This window comes from Crocuta crocuta, unplaced genomic scaffold, assembly GCF_008692635.1.
Source record: "Crocuta crocuta isolate KB4526 unplaced genomic scaffold, BGI_CrCroc_1.0 scaffold88, whole genome shotgun sequence".
NCBI classification, from domain to species: Eukaryota; Metazoa; Chordata; class Mammalia; order Carnivora; family Hyaenidae; genus Crocuta; species Crocuta crocuta.
Genome location: NW_027532420.1, coordinates 47,576 through 75,556, shown reverse-complemented (window position 1 = coordinate 75,556; position 27,981 = coordinate 47,576). Strand labels below are relative to the sequence as shown.

Below are 27,981 nucleotides of genomic sequence, written 5' to 3'. Positions count from 1 at the left end.
CGGAGCCACAGAGGTCCCTGCCCCGCCCACCCCGCCGCCCCGGAGTCCCCGCCGGGCCGCAGACTCAGGTGCGTTCCCACGTTGTTGCGAAGGAAACAGCTCCGCATCCGTTATTACCGGCGCCCCAACGCTAAGCTTTGACCTGAGCGTACGTGATTCATTTAACTTGGCGTAAGGTGCGGCAGCCCGGCCCCAAACGCCACTCAACACAGCCACCTGGGTGCAAACGCTGGCCCCAGTTCTATGGGCGGAAGAACGTGCGGAGGGGGAGGGCCCCGGGGGCGGGGCGTACATGTGCACAAGCCACGCCCAAGCCCCCTCCTTTCAGGCCCCGCCCCATCCGAGCTCGCCGTTTCCGGCCGACCCGGAAGCAGATTTCCCGGATGGAAGGGCTCCTATTCCGGAGCGGGTCTCGGCGTTTCTCGGTGCGGCTGGCACATTGATGCCCACGGCGTGGCGTCCTCCACACCCGGAGTCCGGGGGCCCGCGAACTTCACAGTCCCCTCATCCGCCAGCCCCGCCCGCGGGGAGCCCGGCCGGGTCCGGAGACGCTGTGCTGCCGCACTGGATCCGCGTCTGTTTCCGGTAACCTGGCTCCCAGGCCGTCTCCACCCCAGCTGCCTCCGTTCTCTTCAGCGGCTCCCCCAACTCTCTCGGCGCCCTGTCCCGCGCGTGCCAGAGCCCACTTGCGAGGTGCATTCTTGCCCTTCGCGGCACCGCCCGGACGCCCTGCTTTCCTGACGCCGGTTGTGCAGACCCCAGCCCCCTCCGGGTGCCTCTCGCCCTTCCGCGTCTTCCCCGGCCGGCCCCGCTGCTCCCTGCAGTCCGCGCAGTCAGTTCCTCAGGGAGGCCCCGAGGCCCCGGCTGGGGCTTTCCCGCGCCGCTGTCCTGTGACACCCCTTGTTCTGTCCACCCCATCCTGCTGGCTGTGCCTGTCGGGTAGTGTTTCCATTCCCGATGAGCCCCCAGAAAGGGTGCTTCCCCGGGGCAGGAGCATCTTCATTCTCTTCTCGTGAATGTGGGGGTGGGACGGGGGGATGAGGGGAAAGAGAGAGACCAGGGAGGTGCAGCCAAGGAGAGTGATGAGAAGAAGCGGCTGTGAGGGGCGCCTGGCGGCTCAGTCGGTTACGCGTCAGACTTCGGCCCAGGTCATGACCTCGCGGTTAGTGGGTTCGAGCCCCACATCGGGCTCTGTGCTGACAGCTCAGAGCCTGGAGCCTGTTTCGGATTCTGTGTCCTCCTCTGTCTCTGACCCTTCCCAGTTCTCTCTCCCCCACCCCCACCCCAAAAAAATAAACACTTAAAATTTTAAAAAGAAAAGGAAAAAGCAGCTGTGAAATTGCGGATAGGGAACTGGGTTCCGTGGGCTTTTAAGACCAAGTAAGAGTAAGAGCATGACATGAGCTAGAAGCAGGGGAGTAAATGAAAGTGACCCCAAAAAAAGATTAGAGACATGAAAGAGAACAGAAGGGGGGGAGTTGAGCAACAGTTGCAATGGGGGCAAAAGAAGGGTGGATCCCAAATTCATTAGAATTTTGTTTTTAATTTCCAACTTTTATCCCCTTTTAAATGTATTGTGTCAGATTCAAATGATGAGGTCTTAATGGCTTTATAGTTATTATATGTTGAAAGTAATCTGGTGCTTAGTAAATAATTGTACACTTTTTCAATGTGCTCTTGATAAGGATATTGGTAATTTTTTAATATTAACAGTCAAAACCTAGTTTTAACCAATTAGTCTATTATTCCCTATCTTCTTTCTCTTCTTATATGGTCTTTTAACCTAGTGAGCTGTGAACTAGTTCCCAGTCAAGTATGTATATATTTCCTGTGTGTCCTTTCTCTGGAAATGACCAAGGATGAGTTGGATTATTGTGGAACTTTGTTGAAAAATAGCCCGTCTGTTCATAATTGGATAAATTACTCAGCTGTTTCTATTGCCGACCTTCTTCCATGTTTTTTAGTGCTACTAATTAGGTCTTAATTACACATTTTTTGGTAGTTTATTGTGATGTTCTGCAAAAGAGGAGTTAAACATTTGAGGTTGTGATTGAAACCATGAAAGAGAAGTGGCTCTTGCTCAGGAGCACGATATGCGATCTGTCAATTTTAGGAGTAGGAGTGAGAAGTGCAAGCCTTGCCAGCATCCCACCCAGACCCTGTGATTCCCGTGAGGGCAGTTCGGCTCTACTGGCCTCTCCTCCTGACCTCTTCGCCTGCCCCAGTGTACGTGCAGGGAGTCACAAGGCAGCTTGACAAGAAAGGGATCAGACGTTTTTGGGTTTTTTTTTTTCAGATTAATTTATTGCGAGACAGAGTCCATAAGCCCGTGTGAACGGGGGAGAGGCAGAGAGGGAAATAAAGAGACTCCCATGCTGTCCGTGCACAGCCCACACAGGGCTCGATCCCACGAACCTCAAGATCATGACCTGAGCTGAAATGAAGAGTTGGACGCCCAAAGGACTGAGCCACCCAGGCGCCCCTGGGCCCAGCCTTTTTTAGCCAAATATGGAACAAAAGTATCTCTCCGGGAAGGAGGAAGTGCTTTGGCTCTGTGAAGGGAGCCTGTAGAAGGACTTAGAGTGCTGTTTGGGGAGATGGGGGCCCAGGAAGGGCAGAGTTTGAGAAATTCATGAGCAGAGAAAATGAAAGGTATCAGCAGAGACGGGTTTGTGTCTTCAAGGGACGATCAGTCCAGTGCATAGACGCACTGCTGCCGCAGAACGTGTGGGCTTCACTGGGATAGGAGAGTGTTCTCAAGAAATGAGCAGAAAATCCCATCTGAGAGAGCATTATTTTTGAGAGAGCATGAGGGAGGGAAGGGCAGAGAGATGGGGGGACACAGAAAACAAAGCGGCCTCCAGGCTCTGAGCCGTCAGCACAGCCCGGCATGGGACCCAGACCCCGGGACCGCGAGATCATGACCTGAGCCAAAGTTGGGTGCTTAAGCTGCTGAGCCCCCCAGGTGCCCCAGATTTTAGGTGCCCTGTAACGACATAGATCTAGTTGCTGCTGTGTTGGATAATGTAGATAACAGTGCATTTCCTTCATCACAGCAGGTTCCACTGAACACATTGATCTACATTTTCTGTTTTTACTGCACTTTTTTTCACTTAGAAGTAATTTCCTTCCTGCTTCTCCCTACTCCCTTCTGTGGGTTTCCTCAAGTAATCTTTTCATTTTATTTCTTTTCCTGAGGCAGGTGCTTGTATCATTTATTTTAATCTTTAAATATTTAAGATAACATTTTCTGTGAATAATTCCATTGGTACTTTTATGTAGTATATTCAACTATTACTATGTTTCATAATGTACCTTTCAAAAATTTTATGCTAATTTTATTTAAAAGAGAGACTTTCCACTTAGTTTTCAGTTGGCATTTCATGTCTTCTGTGGTTATCAAGTCTTCTGGTCTTGCTTATCGTGTATAGGGATGTTGCAAATTCCTTGTTTTATAAATGTGACATTTTCCTCCATCCTTGTCACAAGCCCTTTGTATTCAGGGACCACTGTGCACTGTAAAGGGAGATCTTCTCTTTGAGAGTATGATGCTTTCATATATGAAATTCTGGAATAATTATAAGCGTTCTTCTATTTTCACCTTTTCTGAATAGCTTTGGATGTGCCAGATGTTAAAAGTTATGAAAGATTGGATTTTGATTTGTGATCAAATGAGATCAATAGGTTTTTCTATTTACAGTATTAATTTGAAAGGTATAGTTCTTCTGGTTTTATACTTCTTTAATATTTAAAGCTATTTTCTTGTATTCTCTGCCTTTGCTTTCCAATCTATGTATTGCTAGAAGGTAGGAGGCAAGAAGGCAAGACTCTTTTGGGTAACCTGTAAACTGCTATCTCCGTAGCACCTGGAGTAGCTTGGCCCATCACTGATGTTGGGATTTGAGGGAGCTCACTTAATACCGTTTTTCCAGACTGCAGTTCTGAAATAAAAGGAAGACAGGTGGATGGGTATAGATACCAGTCATTTTTACTGACACATCTGCTAGAGAACATGGTTTGGTATGGAGGACACAAGTGTTGCACCTGAGACCTGAGCAGCTACGTTCAGATAGCCTGGGAAGGGCTGGGAAGTCTGAATGGGGAGCAGTGCTCTAAGGAATGTTGGGGTGATGTTGAGGAAGCAGAGGGGTTCTTCCCAGGGGCTATTTTAAGAGATCTCGAGGGAGGGGCTGAGCTGTGTAATCACCCATCCTGAAGTCACCAAAGACTGTAACTATTCCTGGTTGGGTGTGAACTTGGTTAGTACAGTGTTGTGTGAATGAATGGATAACTTGGAACCATTAAATTAGTTTTATTGCTTCTAAAGTTTGCTTATATAGCTACATTGTATGTATGTTTGTTTGTTTGTTTGTTTTTGAGAGTCAGAGAAAGAGACAGAGTGCCAGCAGGGTAGGGGCAGAGAGGGAGACGCTGAATCCGAAGCAGGTTCCAGGCTCTGAGCTGTCAGCACAGAGCTTGACCTGAGGCTCAAATCTGTGAACTGCAAGATCATGACCTGAGCCGAAGCGTTAGAAGCTTAACAGACTGAGCCACCCAGACGCCCCTCCCTCCCAAATCTTCCCTGAATCCATCTCCTGTGATAGTTGAGGAAGAGTTTACTTGGTTATAGGATTAAAGGTTACATTTGGTTCCCCTGAAGATTTTGCAGGCATTCCCACGGGTCACAGTTTGTTCAGTGAATGTCCTCTTATACCTCATTTGAGTTTTTACTGTGATCATCAGATCATTCTTCCTCTGTGAATTACACACTTTATGGGGATGGGGGCACTTTTATTTTGTATTGCTCTATATATGTGTTTCCAAACACTGCATTTTAACACATTCACAGATTCCTTTTTTGTATGTTCTAATACTTCTTTTTGAAGTAATTCATGAACTTATTTTTTGTCATATAATTTCCTTTGTTGTATTTACCAGACATGGATTTTCTAGGTTGCAGGCTTGTCTTTCACAGCTTTCAATAGTTTTTACTTAATCCTTTTTCATTTTGCTCATTTTAAGCCTGTCTGTGACATTATTGAGTGACTTTTCAGCAGTGTCTGTTCCTTTCTCTTCTCTCCCAATGTGGTCTCTTTTAAGTGATTTTTATTTTATTTTTGGAAGTTTTGGAGCTTTGCCAAGTCATTTTTCCTTCTTCCCTTGTCTTATAATGTCTTCCATCCTTCTAATTCTACTTTCAAGTCCTATTCTTAAGGTTTTTAATAATTTGTTGTCTATCCATTACTCAAATTATTGGATAACTTTTAAAGATGTTTTGTTCCAAGGCAAAGGGTTTGAATATTAATATTCAGTTGCTTTTTCACACCTACCTCTTCCTTTTTAATAGCTACTGTGTTGGTTACTTTTTTCATGTCTTTTTCATGGAGTTGAATTCTTAAACCCGATGAATTCATGGCAGTAGTTTGCACAAAAATTAATGTCAGGGTTGTGCTGTAGGAGGACTTCTTCCTGCCTCAAAATAATGACTGTTTAACATAGGACATTTGGGAAGGTTGTGGGACCCAGTTGGGATTTTTCATAATATAAGAAGTAATCGGCTACTGAGATGCTTTTTATTTATGACTCTCATTCACCCATGTCCCTCTTTGATGCCCGCCACCTGGAAACGTGACAAAGCTCAGTGATGCCTACGGAGAGTCTGCCTTCCCACTCATAGGACTTTCCTGTCCATATGTGTAGAGATTCCCTGGCCATCCCTAGGTTTCCTTTGAATAAAAACTCTAAAGGTAAAACATAATTTTATGTTTCAGTCTAAATTTGCCTTGAAGGCAAAACCTAACATAACCCCATGGCCAGTGCGTTACTGGTTTCCCCAGATCTTCCTTCCCTGTCCTTGGACTCCCCCATATGCTCTGGATAACTCAGTCGGTAATCCATATTTATAGAGAATCTTTTGGGCATTGTGAAGTGTCCTGGATATTGGCTCCTGTTCCCCGGTTGTCACATACGTGCATTAACACAGAGTTTCTCTTTCAGATCTGAATCAAAGCTCTGTCCTCTCCACTGGCTGACTCCTAGGAAAATAAGAGGCTACAGTACCCAGAATCCAGCTGTCACCTCCCCAGAAATTTAAACAACTCTCCAGTTCCTCAGACCCTTCAACTCACCCAAGAAGGCAAAAGATTCAATTTCTTCATCACAGTACATGCATACAACGGGCAGAGAGCAGAGCTTGGTAATCACCTTGGCATTGCCTGTCTCTGTGATGCTGAAGACATTCTCATTTCTGTGCATTACAGAAGAGGTTCGGATTTCCAGGTATGGACCAGTGTGCAGGGGAGGGATATTCTCACCGTTCTGAAGGGCAAGTACCTAGAAGCTGAGGAAAGTCCCTCAGAAGGCTGTAGAGCCATGGGTCGCAGTCCCAGTGCGCTAACAGGGGACATATTGGTCTGAAAGCTTAGAGCACACCTGGAACAAGATATCCAACCACTTTCTGGCCTGTAGCCATGGAGGAGGGCAGCAGGGCCCGGGCTGAGACTGCGGCCTCTCGTCAGTGTTGGAGATGAATGTCCGTTCTCTTCCTCTACAGAGTCTGTAGGCTTTGGAAGATGCTAGTTGAGCGTTCTGCACTGTGGAGACATGTACCTGACACCGTACAGGGTATGTACAGACTCTACTTGGAAAATGCTTGATGTGAAGGGGAGTTCTTACACAAAACCCGTCTTGGGCTCTTCAGAGGGTGTATATATCATGGCTCAGTGGAGCTTTGATACCGTTCAAGAGCCCTGAACATCAGTCATTCCACTCTCTCATTCAAGTTGAAGACCGTTGATTTTAGTCCTTTAATCATTAGAATGTTTGGCTGTTGCAGGGAGAGGTCTCTACTGTGAGGCATCTCCTCTGGAGAAACGTGTTATGAGGATTCCAGTCCTTTAGTGTGGGATGCCCCTGATCTGAGGCATAAATGGTTCTGAAATCATTCCACCTTTAATTAAGGAAGTTGAATAGAGATGCCCCCGCCTGATTAAACTCTGGTTGCATGTTGCACACTTGAGGATGCTTCCAGTCACCACACTTCCCCAATTCCTGACAAATCTAGAACTGCACAACTCTAAAATGTCCAAGTCCGAGTCATAGATCTTTGAGGAAACTGACTTCTCTTCGTTATTCTTCCAACACAACCTTGGCTTGCATCCTTTTCCTGCCTTCAGTGACAGATAGGTAGTGCTTGTCCACGCTGAAGGCTCTGCATTTCCTGGGAGTTGTGGACATTTCCTTGAGTGTCGGGAAAGGGGCCCGTGATGGCCCTCTCTGAAGTTGATGGGTTCCACCACCTAAAACTGGTGAACTTCTCAGCCGATGGATCCCCATGGCAGTAGTCTGTCCAGCATCTTCAGAAGCTCTAGAAACTCAGTATGAGGAGAGTGAATGGTCTCCCAACCCAAGTATTGTCTCAGCTAGAGAGGATGGATTCACTGCAGCCACTGGGGCCAAATATTCCTCCCACCACTAAAGGCTGGCCCTCTGCCTCACACATCTTCTCTGTTGGCCTCATGCCCAGACCCCAAACCTTCAAGCTCCTGGAATTCCATACCCCATGTCAAAAGGGAGGATGCAAAGGCTTTTCTGCAGGAAGTTCTGCTCTACTCTGGTCCCCTTTAGCTCCAGGCCAGCCTTATGCACTGAAGGGTGGGAGCGATGCCCCCAAAGGACTCCATCCCTTTTCTCGCTACCCTTACTTACACACCCTCCACCCTTTTTATCCTTTCTCTTTCTGCAAGTGGTGATCCATCTGGGGTTCCTGTTTTTCTGAGACATTTGAAACCATGAGGACATAACTCATAAACTATGGTCAGGCAACAGGCTTTTGAGCCAGATAAATATGAGCAAATAGTTGAGTAAATTATATGCTGTATGGTTTTTGTCAGATCATGTGAGTCCTCGCCAAGTTGGCTTTCTAAGAGGGAAAGTGAAGATAATAATGGCAAACTTATAAGGTCTGAATAAATGAACCAGAGTATAAGTAAATGCCTGTCACCTATTATGTGATCAGCATTGATGATGTATTTGGACAGAGAGCTTCTTAGATCTTCCATGACTTAATCATAGACTTGGTACAGAGCAGGGCTAGAAGATGTCACTGAGTTTAAGAGAATAAGTAGCTCGGGAATAGACACACCTCTGCTGGAATGGGAGTCTGGTCCAGGGACCACAGCGCTGACCATGATTTTCTCTGGGAACGTGGGTTTGGGGGTTATAGACATTTTGAAGTTTTTGAAATGTCTGTTTTTTGTATTAAACACTTTTTAACAAAGGTGTGTCTTAGCAATGGTAAACCACGGTTTTCTTAAAGGAATGTTCTCAATTTTAAGTAAAATATGCAAGATTTCTGTATGGTAGAGGATGGAGGAAATTAGTATTCTCTCAAGATGATGCTCATGGAGGCAAGGAGCCACATTTCTGTGGTCTTGTTGGAAAGGAAACATACAAGTCAGTGGCCTCTGGAGGGTAGTAGTTAACTGACTCTGAAACAAAGCCCTGATTTATACGATTTGCTGGGCATTTTTGTGGTTTGTTTCCCTCTCTTCTCTTTTCACCCTCCATATGTTCATATGTTTTGTTTCTTTAAAGTCTACATATGAGTGAAATCATACGGTATTTGTCTTTCTCTGACGGACTTCCCTTATCATAATATATTCTAGCTCCATCCACATCATTGCAGATGACAAGATTTCATTCTTTTTGATGGCTGAGTTAAATCACATTGTATATATATACACACCACATCTTCTTTATCCATTCATCAGTCGATGGACATCTGGGCTCCTTCCATATTTTGGCTGTTGTCAATAGTGCTGCTGTAACCATTGGGGTGCATGTGCCCTTTCAAATCTTATTTTTGTATCCATGAGGTAAATACCTAATAGTGCAATTGCTGGATCACAGGGTAGTTCTATTTTTACTTTCTTAAGGAACCCCCATCCTGTTCTCCAGAGTGGCTGCACCAGTTTGCATTCCCACCAACAGTCCAAGATGTTCCCCTTTCTCCACCTCCTCACCAACACTTGTTGGTTCCTGTGTTGTTAAATTTAGTCATTTTGAAAGGTGTGAGATGATAATTCCGTCATGGTTTTGATTTGTATTTCCCTGATGATAACTAATGTTGAGCCTCTTTTCATGTGTCTGTTAGCCATCTGGCTGTCTTCCTTAGAAAAGTGTCTATTCATGTCTTCTGCCCATTTACTGGGTTGTTGTTTTTTGGAGTGTTGAGTATGGTAAGTTCTTTACAGATTTTGGATACTAACCCTTTATCAGCTGTGTCATTTGCAAATGTCTTCTCCCATTCTTTAGGCTTCTTTTTAGTTATTTTCATTGTTCCCTTTGTTGTGCAGAAGGTTTTTATCTTGATGTCAAGTCCCTATAGTTCATTTTTGCTTTTGTTTCCCTTGCCTTTGGTGACACGTCTAGTAAGAAGTTGCTCTGGCTCAGGGCCAAGAAATTGCTGCATGTGTCCTCTCCTAGGATTTTGATAGTTTCCTCTCTCACATTTAGGTCTTTCATCCGTTTTGAATTTACTTTTGTGTGTGGCGTAAGAAATTGGTCCAGTTTCATTCTTCTGCATGTCACCGTCCAGTTTTCCCAACACCATTTGTTGAAGAGACAGTCTTTTTTCAATTATGTATTCTTTCCTGCTTTGTCAAAGATGAATTGACCATATGTTGTGGGTTCATTTCTGGATTTCCTATTCTGTTGATCTATGTATCTATTGTTGTGTTAGTACCATAATATCTTGATGACTACAGCTTTGTAACCTAGCTTGAAATCTAGAATCGTGATGCCTCCAGTTTTGTTGTTCTTTTTAAGGATTGCTGTTGCTGTCCAGGGTCTTTTGTGATTCCATAAAACTTAGGATTTTTTATTCTGTCTCTGCAAAAACTTGTGGTGGTATTTTGATAGGGATTGCATTAAATGTGTAGATTGCTTTGGGTAGTGTGGACATTTTGACAATGTTTGTTCTTCCATGAGTGTGGAATGGTTTTCCATTTACTTGTGTACTACTCATTTTCTTTCATAAATGTTCTAGAGTTTTCAGAGTACGGATCTTATTCTCTCTTTAATTAGGCTTATTCCTAGGTATCTTATTGTTTTTTGGTATAATTGCGAATGGGATCAATTCCTTGATTTATTTTTCTGCTGCTTCGTTATTAGTGTATAGAAATAGAACAGATTTTATATTCACAACATTGATTTTATATCCTGTAACTTTGCTGAATTCATGTATTCTGTCCATTTTTGGTGGATTTTTTTGGGGTTTTCTACATAGAGTATCATGTTGCCTGCAAATAGTGAAAGCTTGAAGACTTTTTCCTTGCCAATTTGGATGCCTTTTGTTTGGTTTTGTTGTCTGATTGCTGAGGCTAAGACCTCCAGTACTGTGTTAAATAGTAGTGGTGAGAGTGGACATCCTTGTCTTGATCCTGGCCGTAGGGGAAAGGCTCTCAGTTTCAACGCAGTGAGGATGATACTAGCTGTGGGTCATTCATAAATGGCCTTTAAGATGTTCAGGTATGTCCCATCTGTCCCTACTTTGTTGAGTGTTTTTATCAAGAATTGATACCATATTTTGGCCATTCTTTTTCTGCATCATTTGACAGGATCATATGGTTTTGTTTTGGTTTATTTTTTTTAAATCAATGTGGTGTATCACGTTGATTGATTTGCAAATACTGAACCAGCCCTGTAGCTCACGAATAAATCCCATTGGATATGGTGAATAATTCTGTTAATGTACTGTTGAATTCAGTTTGCTAGTACCTTGTTGAGGATTTTTGCATCCATGTTCATCAGGGATATTGGCCTGTAATTCTCCTTTTTAGTGGGGTCTTTGGTTTTATAATCAAGGTAACACTGACTTTGTAGAATAAGTTTGGAAGTTTCCTTCCATTTCTGTTTTTTGGAACAGTTTGAGAACAATAGGTATTAACTCTTCTTTAAATGTCTGGGTAGAATTCTCCTGGGAAGCCATCTGGCCCAGGACTCTTGGTGGTTGGGAGATTTTTTTTAGTACTGATTTAATTTCTTTGCTGGTTATGTATGGGTCTGTTCAAATTTTCTCTTTCCTCCAGTGTCAGTTTTGGTAGTTTGTGAGTTTCTAGAAATTTGTCCATTTCTTCCAGATTTCCCAGTTTGTTGGCATATAATTTTTTATAGTATTCTCATAATTTGTGTATTTCTGTGGTGTTGTGATCTCTCTTCTTTCATTTGTGATTTTATCTATTTGGGTCCTCTCTTTTTGATAAGCCTGACTAGGAGGTTATCAGTTTGTTTATTCTTTCATAGAACCAGCAGTTAGTTTCATTGATGTGTTCTGTTTTTGGGGTGTTTTTTTTTTTCCTATATCGTTTACTTCTGCTCTAATCTTTATTATTTCCTTTTTTTCTAATGGTTTTAGGTTTCAATTGCTGTTCCTCTTCTAGCTCCTTTAGATGTAAGGTTCTGTTGTGTATTTGGATCCTCTCTTCCTTCTTGAAATAGGCCTGAATTGCAGTATACTGCCCACTCAGGACTGCTTTTGCTGCATCCCAAAGGTCTTGGACCGTTGTCTTTTCATTTGCTCCCATGAATTTTTTTATTTCTTCTTTAATTTCCTGGTTAACCCATTTTTTTCTTTAGTAGGATGTTCTTTATTATCCTTGATGTATTTGAGGGCTTTCCACATTTTGTATTCTGTTTGACTTCAAGTTTTGTAGCACTGTGGTCTGAAAATCTGCACAGTATGATCTTGATCTTCTCATACTGGTTGAAGGCTGATTTGTGAGTTGGCACATGTTCCATGTGCACTGGAAAAGGATGTGTATTCTGCTTTAGGATGAAATGATTTGAATGTATCTGTTAAGTCCATCCGGCTCAGTGTGTCATTGAATGCCACTGTTTCCTTGTTAATTTTCTGCTTAGATCCGTCCATTGCTATAAGTGGTATTAAAGGTATTAAAGTCTCCTTTTATTACTGTATTATTGTCAGTGAGTTCCTTTATGTTTGTTAGTACTTGATTTATATATTAGGGTGCTCTCATTTTGGGAACATAATTAAATTGTTAGATCTTCTTGATGGATAGACTCATTAATTATGATAGAGTGCCCTTCTTCATTTCTTGTTATAGTCTTTGTTTTAAAATCTAGTTTGTCTGATATAAGTATGGCTACTCTCGCTTTCTTTTGACATCCATTAACATGGTAGATGGTCCTCCATCCCCTCACTTTCAATCTACAGGTGTCTTTAGGTCTAAAATGAGTCTCTGGTAGGCAGCAGATAGATGGAATCTATTTTTTTTACCCATTCTGCTACCTATGTCTTTTTTTTTTTAATTTTTGTTAATGTTTGTTTGCTTTTAAGATAGAGACAGAGCATGAGTGAGGGAGGGGCAGAAAGAGAGGGAGACACAGAATGTGAAGCAGGCTCCAGGCTCTGAGCTGTCAACACAGAGCCTGACATGGGGCTTGAACCCACGAACCACAAGATCCTGACCTGAGCCGATGTCAGATGCTTAACCAACCAAGCTACTGCTTAGTGTCTTTTGACACTGCTACCCTGCTACCCTGTGTCTTTTGATTGGAGCATTTAGTTGATTTACATTCAGAGTGATTATTGAAATGTATGAATTTAGTGCCATTGTTTGTAGTCTTTGTTGCTTTGGATTTTGTTCCCCCCTCCAAAGAATCTCCCTTAAAATTTCTTGCAGGGCTAGTTTTAATAGTCACATACCCCTTTAGTTTTTGTCTGGGAAACTCTTTATCTCTCCTCCTATTTTGAATGACAGCCTAGCTGGATAAAGACTTTTTGGCTGCATATTTGCCGCATTCAGTACGTTGAATATTTCTTGCCACTCCTTTCTGGCCTGCCTTGTTTCTGTGGACAGATATGATGCGAATCTGATCTGTCTTTCCTTGTAGGTTAAGGACCCTTTTTTCCCTCGCTGCTTTCGTGATTCTTTCCTTGTCTGTGTATTTTGTGATTTTTGACTATATGAGCCTTGGTGATGATTGGCCTTTGTTGAATCTAGTGGGAGTTCTCTGTGCTTTTTGGATTTTGATGTCTGTGTACTTCCCCAGATTATGGGCATTTTCAGTGATAATTTGTTCAAATAAACCTTCTGCCTTTCTCTTTATCTTCTGGGACTCCTGCGATACAAATATTATTACAATTTTAGTAAGTCACTGAGTTTCCAAAGTCTACCTTTGTGGTCCATGACCTTTCTTTTCAGCTTCATTATTTTCCCTAATTTTATCTTCTGTATCACTGATTTACACCTCTGCTTTGTCCATCCTCGTTTTTTTTTAAAGGCCTCCATTGGGGATTGCAACTCAGTTCTAGCATTTTTAGTTTTGACTGGCTAGATTTTAGTTCTTTTATCTCTGCAGTAAGGGATTCTTTAGTGTCTTCTATGCTTTTTTCAAGCCCAGCTAATATTCTTATAATTGTTTTAAATTCTACTTCACACAATGTACTTATATATGCATTGATTAAATATTTGGCCCTCCTTTCTTCCTGTTCTTTCTTTTGAGGTGAACTCTTCCATCTTGTCATTTTGGAGAGAAAGAAAATTTAAAAAAATAAAACAAAAAGTAAACACTGAAGACAAATCTAAAAAATACATAAAGGAAGCTGGATCCTAGGTGTGTTTTGAACTGCTTGTTACAAGAAGCTTGATAGGAAAAAAGGTAAAAAGAAGAAAAAGTATATATAAATAAAACAATTTAAAAGTGATAAATAAGATTAAAATGCTAAAAAAAAAATAAAAAGAAACAAAGACAAAACAAAGCAACAAACAAAAAAACCCCAAAGGATGCTAGATCCTTTTTTCCCCCAGCGCTGAAGCTTTGTGGCAGTNGAGCCGTTTCTGCTGATCTTCTGGGGGAGAGGCCTGCTGCGCTGGTTTTCAGGTACAGTTGCCCTGGTGGAGATGTGCCTGCGGGGTGCGGGGGGCAGGACTTGGTGTAGCAGCTCCGTTCTCCACTTGGTGGCGCTGTACAGCGCCGTGGAGGTGGATCAGGCTGATGGGTGCAGGGAGAAAATGGCTTCTCCCCATTCTCTCATCTCAGGAGCAGGAAGTGTGCACCACCCCTCTAAAGTAAGCCCTCACAGACACTCAGTGATGCCGCCTGTGTCCCTGGTTTCTGTCAGATCCCCGCTCCACCCTGTGTCCAGAAGCCTGTCCACCTGCCAGATAGTGCAGCACTGCTGTGTTTTAAATCAGGTGCAGCCGTGTTTCAAAACTCCGTACTTCAGAGACACCCCCCCCGCCCCCCCCCACGGCACAGACCTGCCCTCTTCTCCTGGGGAGGGTCGCGATGCGTTGTGGCTGCTGCCAGTTTGTTACAGAAGACAGTCACACGACCATGCAGTGGATCAGAGTTCATTGTAAATCACAACGCAGCTGGCATGCGAGTTTGCACACCTCTCCCGGCATCTGTGTTCCTGAGTGGGGAGTGGGACGCCCCGATGTTGCTTGCAGGGTCCTTAGTCCGTTGAGAGGCAGTGTCACCTCTCCCAAACGGGCTCCGGAGGAGCCTGTATCACCTCTCCCAAACGGGCTCCAGGCGAGGCCTTGTCACGTCTCCCAAGCGCGCTGCTAGCCTCCGAACTCTCCTCCCCACGTGATCCCGGGGATCCTCAGGCTGCGGAGCCGCGGGGTCTCAGCTCTGCCCCCCACGGCTCAGCTTCCCAGGTGCCACCCGGGAGATGTCCCAGACCCCCGAAGTTCGGAGCGTGCGTCCCCTAGTTAGAGAAAACTGGCCCCCTTGTAACCCTGTCCTTTTTCCCTGTCAGACGTTTGGGGAGCANCGCTTTTTCTCTCCGTCCTCTTTCCCCGCTGAGACCAGGACTCCTTCCCCTGGGGAGCGCCTGCAGCTCTTTTCTCCCACGAACTCTGTGCAGTCCCTTCCTTCCATGGGTCATTTCTCTGGTGTGTAGATGTGCAGGCTTGTTCTCAGAAAATCCCATTGATTTCTTGGGTGTTCACCGTGATTTGATATTTTCTAGCTGTGTTCAGGGAGCTCGCGAGCTTGGGGTCTCCCTACTCTTCCACCATCTTCCCTCCAGCAGTTTCTTGATTTTCTGAATACAGTAGATCTTTCTGACCTCCTGAGGTATATAACTGTAGCAGCAGTATTGGCACAGTGGTTTTTATTTATTGAAAATAAGATCATAGCAAGAACAAAATTCACATCTTCCTAATTTGATCAAGGAAATTTGCTTTTCATAGAAATAACACAAGAGTATAAATGCTGATGCATTTTTTTAAAACAATTTTACGAAACCAAATTTGAAAGTAGTATTTTTATTGAGCTCTCTAGAGAATGGTCAAGCATTTATATATGCTTGTCTGTTGAAAATGCTTTCTGGATAAAAAGTCACTGTGTAAATTTTCCTTAAATCTTTCTGTATCTAAAACCAAAGCCCAAGAATTTCCACGATCAAACCGCGTGGAGAATTGGCCGCCTACGCGGCCTTTGCTTGGGCAGCTGCCCCGGGCCGACCCGCCGCCTCATCCACCCCAGGCAGAGGCACACGCTGTGGGCCTGGGGGTGTCCGGCTGTAATACTGTCGTGTGACAGGACCGTCTGCTGACGTGGACGGCGGATAATTCGTCAGCCCTAAGTGAGGTACTCCCCCCTGCCCCCCGCTTTCCAAGGACCACTGGGACACCAGCCCTCGGACAGCCCTGGGGGTCCCGGGAAGACCTCAGGGCCCTTCAGGTATTTCTTGTGGAGGTTGAGACTTAAGTCAGTTTGCAAACCAAGCCGCTGAATTGGAGGAGGAAAAAACCCACCAATTCCCAAAGGAGGACTTTCCACCAGTGCAGAGGCAGGGAATTCCGCTGGGAGTTAAGAGCCCGGGGTCCTGAGCCTGCGCGCTGGAGCGCAGCCCTCAGCGTTCAGCACTCGGGATTAGTACATAAAGTAGTTCCAACCCGTTGTGCCTCCGTTAGGAGGGTCAAAGTGTTGCTTCCGGCGGAAGGGTGGGCGAGAACGTGCCGCCAGAGCGCTGTGGTTTGGCGCCGTGTGGACAGATCTAAATCAGGAGGCTTCGTTTATACCGTGAATTGTTCTCTCGCTACTCTTTGTACCTCACTGTATCCCTCCGTATCCCATACAGCTTATGGGGACTCGGCACCGTAAGGCGCCAAGCCGGTGTCCTTGTCGGCCTAAGCCCGCACGGCTCTGAGGAGGCCGTCACGCTGGCAGCTGCAGGGGTGTCCTAAATGCCCTCCCGGGAAGATGGGAGGTTTGGCACCAGCGTTAGACTGAATGTTCAGGGAAGGGGATCCCATCCCCCAAGGGGATGTGATATATAAGCAGATCCTTAAGGGGGAAGGGAAGTTCAGGAATGCCAAGTGGGGACGGAAGGCACGTTCGGGTAAAAAGGGCTGTGCACGGGTGAGGCAGTAAAGCCAGCTGGCACATGCGCTGTGAATGGGACAAATGGCCATGAGGCAGATGATTTCAGTTCAACCAGGGATGAACGAGTGATGAGCCTGGCCGTGCCTGATGGCGACCTGAATCCATGTGGAGAATCTGTCTTTAGCTTTTTGGCCACTGTATCACATTTTTCAGGGTGCTGCTCCCACCTCAGGATCCCTGGTGTACATGTCAAAAATGCAGACTCCCAGTGTCCACCCCAAAAGGAAGATTGCGACTGGTGCTCACGCTGGGTTGTTGTCTTTTTCACTGTTGCACTGTGGCTTAGTTTATTTTTTTAATTGTGCTCCGAAGATCGCATCATGGAATTCTAAGCGCTTTTAGTGTAGAATATAAGGTAGCTTGTTTTTGTTTTTTTTTTTAATGTTCATTTTTGAGAGAGAGACAGATCGAGTGAGAGCCAGGGAGGACCAGAGAGAGGGGGAGACACAATCTGAAGCAGGTTCCAGGCCCTGAGTTAGCACAGAGCCCAACGCGGGGCTCCCAACTCCTGGACCACGAGATCATGACCTGAGCTGAAGTCAGGACACCCAGGCGCCCCAAGGTAGCTTGTTTCTTCACTGCTTCCTCTGTGTTAACAGTTACTGTTATTTACTGTTATGTGTATAGAAGATCTGTCTATCCAGAAAATCAGGAAAGACGGGTACACATGAAGACACCAAATGTAAAAACACGGGCTCGGGCAGCTGTGGGGAGTGGTTCACAGGTGTATCCACTAAAAATGGAAGACCTGTAAATGCCTGTTACTAAGTAAAAGAAGCCAGTCGGGAAAGTACGTATCGTGTGATCCCCGCCCAAGACATTGTGGAAAAGGTACAACCGTGGCGACAGTCATCGGTGGCCAGGGACTAGGGTGGTGGGCAGGCACGAGCAGAGAGAGCACTGGATTTTTAGGGCAGTAAAAAATACTCTGACGATACTGTAACGGTGGATACACGTCATTACGTATTTTCCAAAACCAGTAGTATTTCCAGCACCAGGAGTGAACACTAGTGTAATGTCAGGACTTAGGGTGATAGTGATGTAGCACTGTAGCTTCACCAGTTGTGACCAGTGTGCACTCCGGTGTGTTGCATTGACGGGGGGGACAGGAGGTAGATGGGACTGTCTGTATTTTAGGCTCAGTTTGCAGTGAGCCTAAAATGAGGCTAACAGGTATTGTTAGAAGCAAAAAAGGCACCATCTTTTTTTTCTTTAATTGCATCTGTAGTATGATTTACCTAATTAGAAAAAAGGCATGCGTCACCTAGATTTATATTGACTGTCATCCAGACTGACTAGGGTGTGTCTTTTGGTTTACATTACTGATGACGTTGTCAACTGCTTATAAAAACAGATCACTAGCAAAAGAGTGATCTATCGAGAGCTAGAAAGAAACTCTGAGGTTCTTTGTGGGGAGGCTGCCACCTCACAGAGCTGGCTTTGTTAGCTTTCCCATCTGTTTGGGTTTGGGGAAGTACTGGATAGAATTTTTTCCAGAAAAGACTGACTCCTGGGGCGCCTGGGTGGCTCAGTCGGTTGAGCGTCCAGCTTCGGCTCAGGTCATGATCTAGTGGTTTGTGTAAGTCAGGGCAGAGGGCAAAGGAAAGGCTTGCTTTGGTTGGAGTTTAGTGAAAGTATCTGGATAATTGAGATGTAGACTGAGACTGGAGTAGAAGGAATAAGGGGCAGGAAGTTTGTGGATGGAGGTGGAAATGAAGGGTAACAGCAGTGCCCAGCTTAGAAACAACAGCAGTGCGTTTGTTGGTTGGGTAAAGGCATTTAAAATAACAACCCTCAGATGGAGCCACTAGCTGAGATTCTGACAAAGGAGGAATAAACTTGATATTTGGAGGAGTAGAGTCCTTATCATTGGACATAGTTCATTTTAGGTGTATGTCAGTTTGCAAGCAGAGGTGATCGTTCAGAAATGGAATCCAGACAAGAAATTGGTCCCTTTCAGTTTAGAGACCGCGCCGGAAAAGAGCTGGGGCAACTGAAGAAGGGCATGCACCTGCCAGGACATGATCTAAAAGGAGAACAGGAGCTCACGGGAAGTCTTGACGGCCCAGCAGGACTGAGGGATTCTTTGCCGAGGACGTGGGAGAAGGACCGATCGGAGAGGAGACTTAAAGTGTCCGGTGACGCCAGGAAGATGTTCAGAAAAGGAGGTCAGGGCCGAACTCCTTGTTGCCACATAGGGATTTATTTATGAGAGACAGTTAGTGATGTTAACAGCATGGATTTACCACATAATCACTGGTGGTCTTTGTAAGTCGGAGGGAGGGGACGTCGTGAGTGAGGGGTGTGGGCACTTCCCGTTTGGTTCTGCAGGGAGGGTGGAAGGGGGGCTGGAGAGAAAGTCAGTTCAGGGGAGATTTTTATTTCAAGTTCCAGGAGATCTAATGAGCGCACATGATGAGGTAGGTCATTGTGGAGAAATGGACCTGTTTTCGGGACAGGAGATTTCATTTACAAAGAGTAACACAGTTCTGAACAAAACAGGAGAAAGGAATTCGGTTGGACACATTGGACTTAGAGGTGAGAGGATTTCCATTTGATAGGAGGAAAGAGTTGCCAGTGCGCACGAGTGTAGCACATTTGTAGATACTGTGGGGAAAACTGAGGCAAGGGCGTCATTCTGTGTCATTTGTCTCCATGAGAGGCTGAATTCTGTGTTCCCAAAGTCAGATGTGAAGTCCCAACCCGAGGATGTACTTGGAGATTGGGCCTTTAAAGTGGTAACTGGGGGAATGGGGTCATTGGGGTGGGCTCCAAGTCAGTTTCGTGTCATTGCCAGAAGAGGGCGTGGCGGCCCAGTGTGTGCAGAGCACTGCCATGGACACGCTGAGTGGGGAGGCCTTGCTCTTCCATGCGGCCGCCGGACCCGTGAGGAGACACACTCGTGTGGTCTGAGCCCCTCGGTCAGTGGTGCTGTTACAGCAGCCTGAGCAAACTAACAAGTATGTGCAGGAGGGAAGAGTCTTGTCTTTTGGAAGGTGAGAATGTGTAGATTCAGAAGGCGTGGAGATTTGAAATGCTGCTGGAGCCTGAACGAGGTACATCCCCAAAGTAGGGCTCCCAGACACATTTGGGAACCCCTAGGAATCGTGGTTCTGTTGCAGACAGGGATCAGCTCCTTTCCCACGTGTGTCACACAGAGCCACAGAAAAGGCAGGCGCACAGAAGTCAGCTGCTGGTGGTTCCCGCGTACGGAGACCGGAGTACGGGCCTTATTTCTGTGAAAAGTAAAAAGAAGAGGTTGTGTAACAGTGGAGGGCCCCTCATTAAGTCAGAAGTGATGTGATATTCCAGACAAAAGATGCAGGAAGGTTTTTCAACCTCATCTCATCAGATCTTTTGTTAAATTTGTAAATAAATTAAAATCACCAGGTTTATTGTGAGGATTAATTAATAAATGAATACATGTAAATACCAAAGCAGAGTCACATTTGATACAAATTTCTTTTCCCCTTTTTTGGGGCCTCAGCTACAAATGGGTGAGTTGGTCCTATTTTTGCTTATGACACTGTCATCATTTTCCCATGAAATACATTTAATTATTATTGGTATTTTAGGGGAGAATTTACAGTTTATAAATGGATTTCTTGCTCCATCTTTCAGACACATTTGTGTACATATCTGTAAATGTGCATGTACNAAACGCAGGGTAGTGTGGCCAATGAGGATTTTATCTAGAAGAGGATTTCACGAACTTGAGCTACCACGTAACTAACATAATCAAGTAGAGCAGCTAGATTTCCTCCTGAGCCCCAGTCCTCCCGAGCTAACTCAACGTCCTTAGCCTGGAGGATTGGGACAATACATGACAGGGACGTTGGCATTCCTATTCTCTTCCTTTCTGATGCAGGGAATTTTTAAGAACTAGCAGAATAAGTACCACCGATCCCTCCAGACGGAATTAAGTCTTTGAATTGAGTAATCCGAGCATAAAACAAACTTAGTTTTGGCCTCCACGCCCATGGGGGACAGGTGGAAAAGTCAGAGTGGAGGGAGAGCAGGAGGGGGTGTGGCTCCAGAAGGTGGCGGTGGACAGCCACTGCTTCTGTATGAGAATAACGAGATCTGAGAAAGTCCAGTATTTACCTCCACGTGGAAACCAAAATGGACGTGTGGCTGCGTCCAGGACCCCCACGCTTTGGAGTCAGGTAGGGAATTGAACTCTGGATGCTGTGGGCCAACTGGCATACACACTCAGTATTTGAGTGTTGTATCATGAGACATCTATATTTGTATACTTTTTTTTTTCTTTTATCAGCTGTAGTCAGTCGTCTTAATTTTAGACCACGGGAGAGGAGGCGAGTCCTCTGCATTTCTTATAACGTGCACTGCACGTTGGTGGGCTGGGGTGGGGGCCACATCCAGGTGAAGGTTTGGGGCTTCGTGACAGGTGAGACTGGATGTCGTGCCCAGGACTGGATCTCACGGCTTCTTTCTCCATCCTCAGCTTTGCCTGCTTAGTGCTTGGGCTGTCTGTGAGCGGGGACCCAGAGGAGGACCCCTGCAGCTGGGTCATTGGCCATGCAGCCACTGGTGAGTGGGGACCGCCTCTTCCGGCTTACACCCTCGCGCCGTCTGTGGCCTGGATAGTCCAGGTGCAGTCAGGGGGTGGTCAGGGATTTGAGCTCCAGTGAAATTTCCCAGCACTCTGGGATGGTCTAAGGGCCAGGAACTCTCAGTAACTAGTAACCTTCCTAGGATCCCTAGTTTATTCCAGCCTCCATTAAGCTTGTGTGTTTACAGAAAAGAAGAAAGAGGTTTTCTTCCTCTAGCTTAGTCCGCATCCTTCCTGGGAAGTAATTCACTCACTAATCACGCTGTTGGCGCTAATGGTCCCTTATAAAGGGCTGTATGAAGAGCTGAGCGAGGGGAGGACACTGCAGTCCAGTAGGAGGGGCTTGTGACAGCCCAGAGTCCCGGTCCTGGTTGGGGCCCTCAGGGGGTGAAAGGAGCATGAGAAAGTGGAGGCCAGAAAAGGCATGAAGAATCACTCATTTTGTCCAATTTTAAAGTTTTGATAGAATATATTTGTACTTTGGGAAACTTCTTAAAAAGAGAACCAACTCTTCTTGCCTCCAGTCACATATTTTGCCTTTAGTTACTTAACCTTTTAAAAACTACTGGGTAACTACAGTTAGTGTACAGGGAGCAGTATTTCCCCAGCTGTGGCTGCATACGGAGGGGAAGGAGCGGGCACCACATAAGACCCCGCAGAGACTGTAAGGACCGCACAAGCCAATACCAGTCACAAGGCTTCTGTTCTCCTTCAGCAGAAGGACGGGACGGGAGGCGGTGGTGACTGGTGTCAGGCCCCGGAGAGAACTGGGGTTGGGAGTCCCCGTAGCACGGGACCACAGAGGCCATGTCTGTCCTCTGGCACAGCCACCTCAGGGGGCCCCAGCCTTGCTGCTGAGCCCTGTGACCTTGTACTTCATGAACACCTGCGTCCTGTAGAGAGGAGAGACTTTTTTTTTTTAATTTTTTTTATGTTTTATTTATTTCTAGGAGAGAGAGAGAGAGACAGCATGAGCAGGGGAGGGTCAGAGAGAGAGGGAGTCACAGACTGAAACAGGCTCCAGGCTCTGAGCTGGCAGTCAGCACAGAGCCCGACGCGGGGCTCGAACCCACGAACCACGAGATCATGACCTAAGCGAAAGTCGGACGCTTAACCGACTAAGCCACCCAGGCGCCCCGAGAGGAGACACCTTTTACCACATTCTGTATGGAACTGGTTTTGAGGTTCTTGGACGATTTAAGGAGTAGTCGGCAAATGGCTTGTATTTATTTAATACATGTTTCCTTAGAGAGGACAAGCTTCATGCATTAGTTTATCGGGTCCTGCAATACTCGTAACAGGTTATCAAAGGTTCATCTATGGGCATAGTGTCATGGCTTCAAAGGCACGAGTCATGGTTATTGTTTGCCTTGCAGCGAGTCTGTAGAGTTACTTGAAATTAATCAGAAAGTGAGTTTCAGTTAATTTTCAAGTGGCAGTTTTATAATCACATATCTGAAGTCTTCGTTACCAGTTTTTATGTATTTACTTTTGTAAGTAGGCTTCACACCCAATGTAGGGCTTGAACTCACAACCCAGAGGTCAAGAGTCACATACTGTTCTGACTGAGCCAGCCAGGAGCCCCTATAATTACAAATCTTGTGTTTTTAAAAATTCCAGATTATAAAATATCGTATTTCATGTGATGCCTCCTTATACTAAAGTGTTAGTACTTCAGACTGTATGTATCTCTGTGATGTATCTGAAAGGCAGATGCCAATTCAGTGCTGAGAACGGGCTGGCGGGAACCCCAAATTCAGTTTGATCTTTCTACACACCCAGCTCCCCCACCCCACCTCCCCAGTGCTGTCATCTCAACCCTCCCACTCGGGACGTCTGTAGGGAGTGCTGTGTCTGAAACCGAATATCCGTGATGTCTTAGGAATCCGTGACCTTTGAAGATGTAGCTGTAGACTTCACGCAGGAAGAGTGGGCCCTGCTGGACATGTCGCAGCGGAAGCTGTTCAGGGACGTGATGCTGGAGAACATACGTCATCTGGTCTCCCTGGGTGAGTCTGCCAGTGTGTATGTGTGTGTGCGCGCACGCATACAGACAGATGGGCAGGGAGGAAGTCGGTCCCTCCGTCCGCAGGTATCTGCAACAGCTTCTACATACTCACTCCACAGTCGTCCCTGAATCTTTCATAGACCTTACTTGAAAGAAAGTTATTTCTTGATACTTTGCTCCCTCTACTTTGTCACCCCACTAGAATGTAATCTTAAACCCAATTTAAGGTCTTTGTTGTTGCTACTCAGTCTCCCACACGAAGAGCAGAACAGGGAATGCAGTATTTCTGAAGGCATAAATAAGCTGATTAAACATTTTCTAAATAATTATTCTGCTCTAGTCACTATGGCAAGAGTTGAAAGTACACTAATGAAAACAGTAGAACTTGGTTATTCTCGTAGAGCTTAGGTTTATGTGTCTGTTTAAAAGTAATATTCGGGGGTGCTTGGGTGGCTCAGTCGGTTAGGAGTCCGACTTCGGCTCAGATCACCATCTAATGGTTTGTAAGTTCCAGCCCCGTGTCGGGCTCTGTGCTGACAGCTCGGAGCCTGCTTTGGATTCTGTGACTCCCTCTCTCTCTGCCCCCGCCCCCTGCTCGCATGGGCTCTCTCATTTAAAAAAATTTTTTAAATAATATTCTACCCACTGTGGAGATATTTAATGTATAATGCAGGCTAAGTATTCTGCATTCTTTGAACTTGAGCATCAGCATCCAGAGGTCTTCACTGCTGCTGGATTTCAGTGCTTTTTTCCTATTCCCGTTGTTGCCTGGGGGGAACTTCAGTGTTCTCCTTCAGTAGCCTGTCCTGGACTTGATGATAATTACTAGCTTTGGGGAAGGAGAGGACTTTGATCAGCCCAGAATTCAAGATCCACGTACCTTTTTTCAATGAGCAGGGTATCAGCATTGCCAGTCAGATGTGATTTTCCAGCTGGAGCGCGGAGCAGAGCTGTGGGACGAAGGCGGTGGATGTCTGCAAGGCCAGGGCCCAGGTGAGCGGCAGTGACCTGGGCTTCACGGGGGGATTTCCTTCCACGCAGATGAAGGACACTGGGGCACAATTCTTCAGTTCTCGTCATTCCTCGCACGTGTCCATCCCAGTACATGTTTCTTGCCTCTTTTTTGGCTTTAGGGAGAGCATATTCATGTAGTTACTGAAGTTAACTTTCGTACAGTAACTCACGCTACCTACCTACCCAACTTCTCTCCATTATAATTTTTTTATAATTCAATTCTAAAATCTTTACTTGCCAATTACCCAGTTAGTATCCCTAGGGTATTCCTTCATTTGACCTACTGGCCCCATCAAAGTGCATATTTTTGAAACATATTCCCATGAGTCTTGGTGCTTTACAATATTTTCATTCCCCTAATGCCATTCTAAATATTTGGGGTTTTTTTCAATTGTTTTAGGCAGGGAAAGTGCCCTTAAACAACAAGACCTGAGAGCCACACATCACATCAGCAGGAAGGACACACACACAGTCATGCCAGAGGTAAGGTCCCTGGGTAGGAGCGCTGGTGACGCAAAGACCTGGAGTAGGACGTTATGTTAGTAAGTGAGCACCATAGCCTAATGTACATCAGAGTGGGATTAAGCTTTTTTTGAAAAAAGGTTTTGGAGATCTGAGCTCAAATCCATAACCTGAGATCTTGAAAGACAAGCGCATAAACATTGATTATATGCCTGGTCTTTGAACCGGGTTAAGGTCTTCAAAATCAGTGTCTCAGCTCTGCAGCTGGAATGCTACAAAAGGGGAAATCTTTACGCAGCGGAGTAACACAGCACGTGTGTGCAAGCAGTACTGATCTGGAGACCATCACGGATTTGTATTCCTGTGTAGACAAGTGAATGTACAGATCTAGAAGTAAAGCTTTACCGACCTTTCACCTCTTTCCCCAAAGCAGAAGCCGCACGCTCCAGAGGGTCCCCTTGAGTGTAATGACTTGGAAGACGATCTCACTCGCAGTTTCAGGTCGACGCCCCATTTGTTGACCCACACGGAAAAGACACCCTGTGTCAGTAAACAGGGTCAGAAATCCGCTAGTGACCAGTCCTACCTTTACCAGCATAAGCAGATTCTCGCTAGAGGCCGGCCGTGCGAGTGCCGCCTGTGCGGGAAAGCCTTCAGCAACTGCTCCAGCCTCCGGAGGCACGAGATGGCGCACACCGGGGAGAAGCCCTACGCGTGCCGCATCTGCGGGAACGCCTTCATTCAAAGCTCGGACCTCAGAAAACACAACCTGACGCACACCGGGGAGAAGCCGTACGCGTGCCCCCTGTGCGGGAAGGCCTTCAGCCAGTCCTCCAACCTCCGACAGCACGAGAGGACGCACACCGGGGAGCAGCCGTTCGCGTGTCCCCTGTGCGGGAAGGCCTTCAGTAAGTGCTCGGCCCTCAGACGGCACGAGAGAACGCACACGGGCGAGAGGCCGTACGCGTGCCGCCTCTGCGGGAAGGCCTTCAGCCAGTGTTCCGCGCTCAGACGGCACGAGGGGACCCACGGCGGGGAGAGAACGGTGACCGCCTCCAGCACGGAGTCTGACCTTCGATGACCCGCACGGCCCCGCAGAGTGCCGAGCGTGGGCCGGATTCCCACCGCAGCTGTTCGCAGTTAGCCGCACCAGCCGGCCTGCACGCTGTCCGTTCCTCCCCCCCGACTTAGACTCCTGTGGAAGAGGTCCCTGTGCCTGTGTGACACCCGCGCGGCAAACCCTCCCGTCAGTGTCTGACCGCGGACAACGCGGACAGGGCTTCAGCAGCGGCGCCTGCACTCGGGGGACGCGAGCCGGCCAGGCCCGTGCGCTCGGGGCGGGGCCGCGACGTCGGGTGACCACCGCCCCACGGAGGAAGAGGCGCCTGCTCCGGAGTCACGCAGCCCCTGCAGCAACGACCTCGAGAACCCGCTCGTGCAGCGAGCGGCTCTGGCACGCGTGAGGGCTCAGCCTGTCCCCAACAGCGTCCCCCACACCAGAGCGTCCGGTGATCGCTGGTGTAGCCAGCGTTAACGTTCTTACCCGGAGGGGACAGCGGTCCTCAGCCGTGCAGTCCACGCGGAGATAACCAGCTACGCTTCACGTCAGAAAGCCAGGTCCTGGGTGAAAAACCTCCGCAAGAGCCTTTTATAACAGAGAATTTAGCAACTATTTCAGGACTTTGAGAAAATCATTAGTCACAGGGGAAATGTGGCATCTCAGTGCAAAATAGTAAGTAAAGTGATCCAGGAATACTGAACGCAGAATTTTGTAGGAAATGAAATTTTTTCCATAGATTATTACTTGTAAATATTTAAACAATAAACCCTGTTGCTGAAAAATCCTGTGGTGAAGTGCTAGTTTTCTCCGTGCAGGTGTGACCAGGCCTGAGCTGCGCCCCCTCGTGTGTGGGTGAGAGGCTCGGCAGGGCGCTGGGACCCCCTGTCCACACCCATGAGCTCCTCATCCCAGGCTCCCATCGCCCTGGAGGCACAGCGGGGTCCCCCAACCCCCACCGCGCCGACAGGTTACTCGCTGTGCCGGGACGGGGGCCTGGAGGGCCCGGGCCGTAGCCCACTACGCTAGTGTAAGCCGTGGGCGTGTCTGCACCCCGCCCGCACCCCCGGGAACCGCATGGGGCCGGCAAACCCGCGGTGGTCGGTGGTCGTCCCAGACCCAGCACGGCCCCCGGAGGTGGCCAGGAAGCTCCTGTGGGCAGGCGTCCATCCCACGAGCACTCCTCGCGGGGCCTCAGCCCGGAGCGAGGCGCCTCCCCGAGCCCCAGGCAGGGCCGCTGCCGCGCGCCCCCAGCAGTCCTGCGCCCGAAGCTGGTCCGGAAAGTCCCCTAACCTGTCAGACACCACGGCAGCCCCTGTCAGCTCCGTGACGCGCTCTTCTCCAGACCACATCGCGTCTCACAGCGGCAGGCTCCCCAGCGTCGCCCCACGGCCTGCAAGTGCACCGCCCTCACCAAACCGAATACTGCACCCAAGCTCAAGGGGAGACGCTCTCCAGGGACGGCCTGGCCCTTGTGCTTCCTCCCGAGCTGCCACGATCCCAAAATACTCCCCTGGGGCCCTAATGAGCACCTCTCTGGCTGGAACTGCTAGATCATTTAAAAAAAATTTTTTTTTAATGTTTATGTATTTTTGAGAGACAGCATGAGTGGGGGAGGAGCAGAGACAATGGGAAACGCAGAATCCAAAGCAGGCTCCAGGCTCCAAGCTGTCAGCACAGAGCCTGACGCCGGCTCGAACTCACGAACTGTGAGATCGTGACCTGAGCCTGAGTCGGACGCCCAACCAACTGAGCCACCCAGGCGCCCCTAGATCATTTAAAAAAAATTATCCACAAGTGACTTTACGCTGCAGCCAGGGTGAGTCGTGTGACGGCAGTGAGCACTCGATCTCCGACGCCCTGCCTGGCGACCAGGGTCTGTGACCAGGCAGGGACACATGGAGGCGTGAACCAGGGTTGAAGGGGGCAAATTAGTGATTAGAAATTCAGACCCTGGAGCCAGACCTCCTGGGTTTGAATTTCCACGGTCACAGCCAGTGAGATTTGGCTACTGAACCTTCCTGTGACTCATCAGTTCTTTGGCAGAATTAAGCTTACAGCTTTCCGCACACTTGTTGTGGGCCCTCCAGCCCCTGAGAGTTCTACGGCCGCCAGGAAAGGGGGGGCCCGAGTCCGTCCCCTTCGGAGCCCCCCCGGGGGTCAGAACACACAACTACAATCTCCGAGAGCAACGTTTGCGTCACCGGGACGCGAAAGCTGCGGCGGGAACGGGGGCCACGCACGGCTGCCACGAAGCTGGGAGCGTGGCCTGGGGGGTGCGGGCGTGAGAACCCGCAGGCTTTCGTTCCTTCGTTAAGCCTTCCCCCAACTATCTGAACTATCGGTAGCTCATTCTCCAACTTAATTTTGCAATTTTTGTTTTCCTAGCCCAGCTCTGCTTGTCTTGGCATCTAGAGACTCTGGCTTACCTATACTCTCTAA

General features: G+C 47.2%; 1 protein-coding gene and 1 long non-coding RNA gene across 2 annotated transcripts; one reads left to right on the top strand and one right to left on the bottom strand.

Annotated features, from left to right (window-relative positions):
• Positions 1 to 391: 391 nt before the first annotated feature.
• Positions 392 to 26,028, top strand: LOC144243917 (putative zinc finger protein 705G). The gene is made up of 8 exons (XM_077779052.1): positions 392 to 585; positions 5,998 to 6,279; positions 6,554 to 6,624; positions 20,891 to 20,976; positions 22,881 to 23,007; positions 23,904 to 23,999; positions 24,421 to 24,503; positions 24,913 to 26,028. The coding sequence occupies exons 4-8, from the start codon at positions 20,965 to 20,967 to the stop codon at positions 25,561 to 25,563; spliced, it is 969 nt and encodes a 322-aa protein (XP_077635178.1). The 5' UTR covers positions 392 to 585; positions 5,998 to 6,279; positions 6,554 to 6,624; positions 20,891 to 20,964; the 3' UTR covers positions 25,564 to 26,028.
• On the bottom strand, positions 21,483 to 26,114 carry LOC144243919 (uncharacterized). Its single transcript, XR_013338803.1, has 4 exons — positions 26,026 to 26,114; positions 24,892 to 25,022; positions 23,887 to 24,133; positions 21,483 to 21,891 (listed from the first exon to the last, which is right to left on the bottom strand). It is a non-coding gene; the product is annotated as an uncharacterized LOC144243919 (long non-coding RNA).
• Positions 26,115 to 27,981: the final 1,867 nt, after the last annotated feature.

Coding starts and splice junctions, on each gene's coding strand:
- LOC144243917 (XM_077779052.1), top strand. Junction 24,000..24,420: donor TCTGCAAGGCCAGGGCCCAG/GTGAGCGGCAGT, acceptor CAATTGTTTTAG/GCAGGGAAAGTGCCCTTAAA. Junction 24,504..24,912: donor CACACACAGTCATGCCAGAG/GTAAGGTCCCTG, acceptor CTTTCCCCAAAG/CAGAAGCCGCACGCTCCAGA.